Source organism: Haliotis rubra, unplaced genomic scaffold (assembly GCF_003918875.1).
Source record: "Haliotis rubra isolate DU_JTF1 unplaced genomic scaffold, ASM391887v1 Scf1511, whole genome shotgun sequence".
Taxonomy (NCBI): domain Eukaryota; kingdom Metazoa; phylum Mollusca; class Gastropoda; order Lepetellida; family Haliotidae; genus Haliotis; species Haliotis rubra.
The window spans coordinates 134,803-143,734 of record NW_025765461.1 but is presented as its reverse complement, the minus strand read 5'-3'; the positions used below and the strand labels follow the sequence as shown (position 1 = coordinate 143,734).

Sequence of the window (8,932 nt, the reverse complement as noted above, 5' to 3'; positions counted from 1 at the left end):
AGTATTGCATGAGGAGGAGACAGGAATGCAAAATAGGTGTTCAAAATGGTGCCAGCATAGGTTAGACGAGTCTGTATGTGATAACGTCCAAGTGACCTTGTATGCGATATTGAAGCCTGTCTCACAGCCCTGGATCATACAAGTTTCCCAGGTATGAGCAACGGTGACATAGATATTTTATCAAAGTTTACGAACAGTTCTTGCAGTTTTGTAATTACTAAAAGAAGTAGACTCGATGTATTGCCCCTGAGTTTAGAAGTTATTTCTATCCAAATTATGTCTTTTCAGTCTAGTAGTTTTGTATAACACACTGTCAGCAACAGAACAACTTTACGCATGCGTGTTGCAAATGGTCACGTCATATGTCTGGTGACAATTCTATGCTTACAATCACGTATACTTTCAAGTCTCAAATAAGGTTAGTACCAATATTTCATAGCGTATTTTTGACTACTAACGACTTAGAACAATGTGTGTAAATCGTTATGTGTGTGTTTCGTTAAACATTGATTTGAGGCACAGTAAAGGACGTTATCCTACATGCATTTACAATAGAGTGGAAAGTCGGCCATGTTTGTTGCATGCAGAAACATGGGATTGTGCACTATTTCAGAGGATCAGTCGGAACCGTACAAGACAAATTAGCTCTTGCCATCCAGTATGATTATGGATGGGTTGTCACCTTCCTAACACCTAAGTGTTCAGGGGTCACTCTGGAAAGGGTTGTTAACAAGGCGTGAAAACTGAGGGGCCACTGTGTTTTGTTTCTTCAGTGAGTCAGTATGATTGCTGTACAATTCATTGGTATAGGTATACACGTCTTTGTGTTATCTCTGACTGAGACTGAGTGAAAACGCCGTTTACCTGATGTGTAATGTACTCCACTGATGGCGTCACATGGCGCGGATAACGTTAGTTAATTCTGGTTCAGTTGATTCAGTAGGTAGACTGAACTGAGCAAGTAAATGTTACACATATTTTATTTAGTCCAGGTCCTGGTCATGTTTGGGTCTACCAAGACGCCGGATGTATACCTAGCTTGACATTTTTCAAACCAGATTAATATATACGTACACCCAAGAATGGACAAATATATTAGCACATAGCACTAGACATGAATACTATGCACGTTTAAAGATTGGCATTGAAGCAGGGAAATAAGTGTACATTTGCAAACGACCTTGCTCGTGCTCAAGGATGTACAAGGCTAAATATTGATACATTGAGACCTCATAAACTTGCAAAGTCTGAAATAGTATGTACAGGTAAGTTAAACAATTTCGACGATCTGTACCATTTCACTCTTATATGTCTATCTTTAAATAACGTTCGACAGCAATACATACCAAATAAACATTTAATTTAACCTTCAGCACAACAATGCATGTGCCCAAGGTAACCACAATTATCAAGATTTATGATTTGTTATGTTATGCTTCAAATGTGCCTTTAAGAGCACAAATGAAATGCTAACCTTTTGTGAAAATATTGACGCATATGCATTTCATGTATATGGGCCTATGGCCTTTGATACAATAAACTTTCGATGACAAGGCGATGATCGGTTGTTAGACTGATAGCGCGTTATCGTGTTCCTATCACCGGTTTATCTGGTCTGGATTTACTGACTGAAATGCTAAAATTTACTCACTCACTCACTGTTCCCCCTTGGCAATATTAGTTGGTTATTGTGCGTATTTGCCTCTACTTCTTTAACACAGATACAACTCGATTGGGGTTTAGGATGAAGAATTACGGAAATAGGGGATGCAAAATTTTACAATATAGAAACAACTAAAATATTCGAGATTACAGTGCAGATCATTGGTGCAACACGTTTCTTTTGGTTTCAGAAAGAGATGCGACGTTGTTTTGGTGACAGACGAAGACAAATTAGGAGTGTGGAGAGAGAAGGAATGCTACACCTGTAAGAGATGGTATAAAGCTACCACAGCCTGGTGCCATCTGCGGCAGGAATAAAGTTGCATCGGATATTGAGATGGACAGAGGTCGGGGTGCTGGTGTCTCCGAAACTGAGAAGGAAAGAGGTCGGAGTGCTAGTGTCTCTGAAACTGAGATGGAAAGAGGTCGGGGTGCTGGTGTCTCCAATACTGAGAAGGAAAGAGATCGGGGTGCTGGTGTCTCTGAAACTGAGAAGGAAAGAGGTCGGGGTGCTGGTGTTTCCGAACCTGAGAAGGAAAGAGGTCGGAGTGCTGGTGTCTGGGAAACTGAAAAGGAAAGAAGTCGGGGTGCTGGTGTCTCCGAAACTGAGCAGGAAAGTGGTCAGGATGCTGGTGTCTCGAAAACAGTGGACAGAGGTCGGGGTGCTGGTGTCTCGGAAACTGAGGTGGAAAGAGGTCGGGGTGCTGGTGTCTTGGAAACTGAGAAGGAAAGATGTCGGGGTGCTTGTGTATTCGAAACTGAGAAGGAAAGAACTCAGTATGCTGGTGTCTCAGAAACAGAGAAGGAAAGAGGTCAGGATGCTGGTGTCTGGGAAACTGTGGACAGAGATCAGGATGCTGCTGTCTCGGCAACTGTGGACAGAGGTCAGGATGCTGGTGTATCGGAAACTGAGAAGGAAAGAGGTCAGGATGCTGGTGTCTGGGAAACTGTGGACAGAGGTCAGGATGCTTCTGTCTCGGCAACTGTGGACAGAGGTCAGGATGCTGCTGTCTCGGAAAATGAGATGGAAAGTGGTCGAGGTGCTGGTGTCTCCAAAACTGAGAAGGAAAGAGATCGGTTTGCTGGTGTCTCTGAAACTGAGAAGGAAAGAGGTCGGCGTGCTGGTGTCTCCGAAACTGAGAAGGAAAGAGGTCGGGGTGCTGGTTTCTCGGAAACTGAGAAGGAAAGAGGTCGGGGTGCTGGTGTCTCTGAAACTGAGAAGGAAAGAGGTCGGGGTGCTGGTGTCTCCAATACTGAGAAGGAAAGAGGTCGGGGTGCTGGTTTCTCTGAAACTGAGAAGGAAAGAGGTCGGGGGTGCATGTGTCTCTGAAACTGAGGAAGGAAAGAGGTCAGGGGTGCTGGTGTCTCCGAAACTGAGAAGGAAAGAGGTCGGGGTGCTGGTGTCTCCAATACTGAGAAGGAAAGAGGTCGGGGTGCTGGTGTCTCCAATACTGAAAGGAAAGAGATCGGGGTGCTGGTGTCTCCAATACTGAGGAGGAAAGAGGTCGGGGTGCTGGTGTCTCCAATACTGAGAAGGAAAGAGGTCGGGGTGCTGGTGTCTCCAATACTGAGAAGGAAAGAGGTCGGGGTGCTGGTGTCTCCAATACTGAGAAGGAAAGAGGTCGGGGTGCTGGTTTCTCGGATACTGAGAAGGAAAGAGGTCGGGGTGCTCTTGTCTCTGAAACTGAGAAGGAAAGAGGTCGGGGTGCTGGTGTCTCCAATACTGAGAAGGAAAGAGGTCGGGGGGCTGGTGTCTCCAATACTGAGAAGGAAAGAGGTCGGGGTGCTGTTGTCTCCAATACTGAAAAGGAAAGAGATCGGGGTGCTGGTGTCTCCAATACTGAGGAGGAAAGAGGTCGGCGTGCTGGTGTCTCCAATACTGAGAAGGAAAGAGGTCGGGGTGCTGGTGTCTCCAATACTGAGAAGGAAAGAGGTCGGGGTGCTGGTGTCTCTGAAACTGAGAAGGAAAGAGGTCGGGGTGCTGGTGTCTCCGAAACTGAGAAGGAAAGAGGTCGGGGTGCTGAGGTATCCAATACTGAGAAGGAAAAGAGGTCAGGGTGCTGGTTTCTCGGAAACTGAGAAGGAAAGAAGGTCAAGTGCTTTTGTCTCTCTGAAACTGAGAAGGAAAAGAGGTCGAGTGCTGGTGTCTCCCAATACTGAGAAGGAAAGAGGTCGGGGTGCTGGTTTCTCTGAAACTGAGAAGGAAAGAGGTCGGGGTGCATGTGTCTCTGAAACTGAGAAGGAAAGAGGTCGGGGTGCTGGTGTCTCCGAAACTGAGAAGGAAAGAGGTCGGGGTGCTGGTGTCTCCAATACTGAGAAGGAAAGAGGTCGGGGTGCTGGTTTCTCTGAAACTGAGAAGGAAAGAGGTCGGGGTGCTTTTGTCTCTGAAACTGAGAAGGAAAGAGATCGGGTGCTGGTGTCTCCAATACTGAGAAGGAAAGAGGTCGGGGTGCTGGTTTCTCTGAAACTGAGAAGGAAAGAGGTCGGGGTGCATGTGTCTCTGAAACTGAGAAGGAAAGAGGTCGGGGTGCTGGTGTCTCCGAAACTGAGAAGGAAAGAGGTCGGGGTGCTGGTGTCTCCAATACTGAGAAGGAAAGAGGTCGGGGTGCTGGTGTCTCCAATACTGAGAAGGAAAGAGGTCGGGGTGCTGGTGTCTCCGAAACTGAGAAGGAAAGAGGTCGGGGTGCTGGTGTCTCCAATACTGAGAAGGAAAGAGGTCGGGGTGCTGGTGTCTCCGATACTGAGAAGGAAGGAGGTCGGGGTGCTGGTGTCTCCGAACCTGAGAAGGAAAGTGGTCAGGATGCTGGTGTCTCGAACACTGTGGACAGAGGTCGGGGTGCTTTTGTCTCTGAAACTGAGAAGGAAAGACGTCGGCGTGCTGGTGTCGTGGAGACTGAGGTGGACAGAGGTCGGGGTGCTTGTTCAGCTGGTAAAAGGAAAATATACAAGGCTTTTGGAGAGGAGCAGGGAGAATGTTTTGGTTGTGGAAGAAAATGGAGGAGAGATCAAAATACTATTGGAGGTGGAAATAGAGGGGACATTGATGATGAAATTGGAGGAGAAGACGTTGTTGATGGCAAGCAGGGAGGAAGGTGGAAGGGATTTCAGTATATGACTGGAGGTGGCGTAAGATCAGTTCTTCGTCGAGGAAGAGAAAGACGAGACAAAGATCTCACTGTTGATGGAAAGCGGGGAGAATATGAGAGGTTTGGATCAATATTGGAGAGAGAAGAGTACATCTTTGGAGGTGGAGGAGGCGCTGTTGTCGGTGGAGGAAGAGAAAGAGGGTTCAGAGATGGCTCTGTTGGTGAAAAACAGGGAGAATATGGTGATGGTAAAATATGGAAGAAATACCATTACAACACTGAAGGAATGGATAAAGGAAACGATGACGTTTGCGGAGCAATAGAGGTGGTACTCGGAGATGGTGCTGTGGTGGGAATGCAGGGAGAATGTGATAGCAATGAAGACGAAAGGAGAGGAGATCGTTGTACTGGAGGAAGAGAAGGAGATGGCACTGTCAAAACAGCGCAGCAACAATACGTTGATGGTGGCAGAATTCGGACAGGAGATTACATCAAAAGAGAGAGAATTACGAAAAGACAGGACAGCGAAAGAGGACAAAGACTGAGCGTACATGATGGCGACAGACACAGGACAGATGCTGTTGATGGAGATGGACAGAACATGATGGTGGACATCGTTGCAGATGTTACCGATGTGCAGAACGGCCTTTCCAACATCATAGTACATCAAACAGTACATGTCAAGAATCTGATTGGTATGTAATTTCGTAATGATTTACCGTATGCGTTAAATTAACGTTAATTCTCTTTATATGATACATGTTATTAGCGCGACAACAGATGTTCAGAGTGTTAATATTTTATAATGTTGACGGAAATAACCTGTTGAATAGAATATCTGTTCATCTAGACCCATATATTTCAGATAGCACATATGCTTTTCTCCTTTTGATATACAAGAAATGCGTTTCGCTAAAAATGACTTAACAATTTTGAAATTGTGTAAATCTGCTTGTTTGAATCTCTGGATGTGTCTTTACTCAACATCTTCTATGAATGACATTGTGTTGATGGAAAGGGTCATACATGGTAGAATTGTAATTACTCAGAATTAGATTTGAATGCAATTACAAACAAAGCCAGGGGGTTTAGATAGCCTAAAGGTCCTCTGTTGATTATTGTTTCAGTAATGCCAAGACGTGTTGGAAGAAGAAGGAAGCTTCGGCCAAGGTCACGGAAGGTAGCCACAAGATGTACACAGACTGTTGGTGAGGGGGCCAAGGTCACGCGAAATACAGAGACGGTTGGTGAGGTGGCCAAGGTCACGCGACGTTCACAGACTGTTGGTGAGGTGGCCAAGGTCACACGACGTACACAGACTGTTGGTGAGGTGGCCAAGGTCACGCGACATATACAGACTGTTGGTGAGGTGGCCAATGTCACGCGTCATACACAGACTGTTGGTGAGGTGGCCAATGTCACGCGACATACACAGACTGTTGGTGAGGTGGCCAAGGTCACGCGACATACACAAACTGTTGGTGAGGTGGCCAAGGTAACACGACGTACACAGACTGTTGGTGAGGTGGCCAAGGTCACACGTCAAACCAAGTCTGTGAGGCGCTACTTGAGGCCACACGGCCAAGATCAGAAGGTCAAAAACAATCTCACGATTTGGTTCCACGTTTTAGTTCAAATCGAGATCCTAGTGGTCCCGATCGTGATGGTGTTCATGCAGCATTAATTCAATCCTAACATTTGCTGCATATAAACGCGTGCGCAGGAGGGTGTATAACAATTCAAGAGTGTGTTATATGCCAGAATGTGTGAACAGTTGTTTCAACTGAAATAGGTATACGACACGTTGATTTTGCAAGTAATATTATAAAAATAGAATTCAGATTGAATTCATACCTTCCGAAAAAATATGTATGAGATTTATGTTCAGCTAAGTGATCTACCTATTTGTAAACAACATTTTCAAGTTCAACATTTTGCCTGGATATCTTCCAATGAAATGTTAAACTTGCAAATATAGTTTACAAATACGTTAGATCACTCAGTTAAACATGAATCTCGGAAATATTTTTTCAGAAGGACAGAGTTCACTCTAAATTCTATTTATAAAATATTAAACAAAATCAAAGTCGCACACCTATTTCAATTAAACAACTGTCGATCGTTCCCGGCATCAATTCTGCGCACGCCGGGGTGGGACGAGGGAGTGGGTGGGTTGGGTGGGATCGGCTCTTGTGGGTCAGGGAGGGTGGGTTAACATATTCCTGTATGGAATACAAGTGTAAGCCGCATCGGCTACATCACTGCGTGTGCAGTACATTGTATTCCTATTGTTAAATAACACATTATTTAGCAACGGAACAGATTCCGTATCCTCAAAGAGGAATTTTGTAGACACGTCCACTTGTTTAGCAAGTATTTTTTCATATCTACGTGCATGTACTGTTATCAGCTTGTCAATGAACAGTATATTGTAACCTTTTATACTGTTGTACCTCACAATAAAACAGTCGAAGAAAGAAAGCCTTTCTGTTTGTGATATGTGTATGATAATATTTAGATATGTTTAAGGATCTCTCCATATGAATAAACAGAGTAATGCATAACAAAGTCTGGATTCTGTTTCAGTGGCGAAAAGATGCCGTCATTTGGAATCTAAAACGTCAAAACAGATTTTGACAAACATGGCGGCATATCAGCTTCACGTGTCAGCTGCCACTTAGTCACGGTCGTTTGCCTGTTTTAGTGAACCTCGTGACCACATGCATGGTGGCGACAAACTAACCAAGGATCATAATCAAATCAGGGTTCGAACTACCAGTATGGACTTGATGTTCCCAACTGTTTCCCCTAAATACATGCGTCATTATCTCATGATGTCAATCACAGGATTGTCTGGTCCAGCCACGATTATTTAGGGAACGCCGTCAACCAGCTGTAAACACACAAACACATATTCATCATATAGTCAGAAGTAGCAGAACTTTTTTGGTGGTAAAGGGATTTGTCACTTTAATTCCTTATATGGTTGACTGGAGCTGTGATTTGGTGGACAGAGCTTCAGTCCGGAGAACAGGATGCCGCTTGCTCGAAACCCGACACATTGTACCAAACACTTGATTGTACTGGAACCCGACCTTAAGATTCGTTTGACCACCGACCCCTGAACACAACTCTCACCCTCACCCTCCTGGGGGTGTTAGCTAAACGTTCTGGTCAAAGCTTAAGTCCATGTGAAAGGTCACCTTGACCCAACTTCAAGACGCGGAATGACAAGTCGAGCCAGATCCAGCACCGAACAACGCTGTATCTCAGCTCCTCCCTATCAGTGCATTGATCTCAGGTATCTGTACCACTCCCGGATGAAACTTTGTAAGCGGAACGAGACGATCGGGTGGTCATGTTTGCCAACATAGCTAAAATGTTCCTATACCTAACAATATACGTAACGAAGCATAAACCAGACGCACTATTATGGCAAGTGGAACCACCACCCGCTACTGGCTCCGATATAACAAACTCTCCCACTGACCAATGGGTTAGGTAAGTTCCAGGGCTGGGACGAGTCCAAATTTTCACCCGTCCCAGCCCTAGTAAGTACGACATCTGTAGGAGTCTGCCAGTCGCATCTTGTCGTCGGGATCGTTTAGGTAGTTATTGTCACCGTGCCCAATCGCTCATATTGTCAGCGTCATAGCTAATACTGTCAGTCATACTGAGACAATTAATAAACAAGGGATCAAAACATTCTTGATGATGTTACTGATCTACAGTTCGTTATATCCGTCGGTTCGTTACAAACGAAATTGATTGTACAGCCAGGGGAGTCCTTTAAAGACACCACAACCTTCTAAAGCCCGTTGAGCATGTGTTACATCTACACCGATCTACAGTAATTATTGATTGTGACTAGTCATTGTTGGTAAAGTATGAATAGATGGTTGACAATGACACGTAAGGCATGACAATAATATTTCCATGTTGAATTGCCGGCCCTTATGAAGCTTGAGGCGGATAGCATCACGTGACTTTATGTAAACGTGCACAGTAACACGCACACTTCGGAATGCACCGAGCTGATTGGTTGACAATGACGTAGCTATTGGAAACAGTACAGTATATAAGAGCTGACATGATACTTATTGCGTGTATATTTTGAAATTATTTAATACGGGGTTTGCAGCTAAGGTTGTTTCGACCAGGCACTGTGGTAGGCAGGACAGGTA

At 44.9% G+C, this 8,932-nt stretch overlaps 2 protein-coding genes across 3 annotated transcripts; both read left to right on the top strand.

The window, feature by feature from the left end:
• Positions 1-1,927: 1,927 nt before the first annotated feature.
• Positions 1,928-2,997, top strand: LOC124270387 (octapeptide-repeat protein T2-like). 2 transcript variants are annotated; one of them, XM_046705423.1, is made up of 2 exons: positions 1,928-2,282; positions 2,586-2,997. In XM_046705423.1, exons 1-2 carry the CDS (start codon positions 2,000-2,002, stop codon positions 2,990-2,992), a joined length of 690 nt encoding a protein of 229 aa, XP_046561379.1. In that variant the 5' UTR covers positions 1,928-1,999; the 3' UTR covers positions 2,993-2,997. The 2 variants fall into 2 exon arrangements, with proteins under 2 accessions (XP_046561379.1, XP_046561380.1); XM_046705424.1 differs by having other exon boundaries at positions 1,928-2,347; positions 2,687-2,997.
• Positions 2,998-4,773: 1,776 nt separating this feature from the next.
• On the top strand, positions 4,774-6,785 carry LOC124270386. Its single transcript, XM_046705422.1, has 2 exons — positions 4,774-5,443; positions 5,876-6,785. Exons 1-2 carry the CDS (start codon positions 4,774-4,776, stop codon positions 6,430-6,432), a joined length of 1,227 nt encoding a protein of 408 aa, XP_046561378.1. The 3' UTR covers positions 6,433-6,785.
• Positions 6,786-8,932: the final 2,147 nt, after the last annotated feature.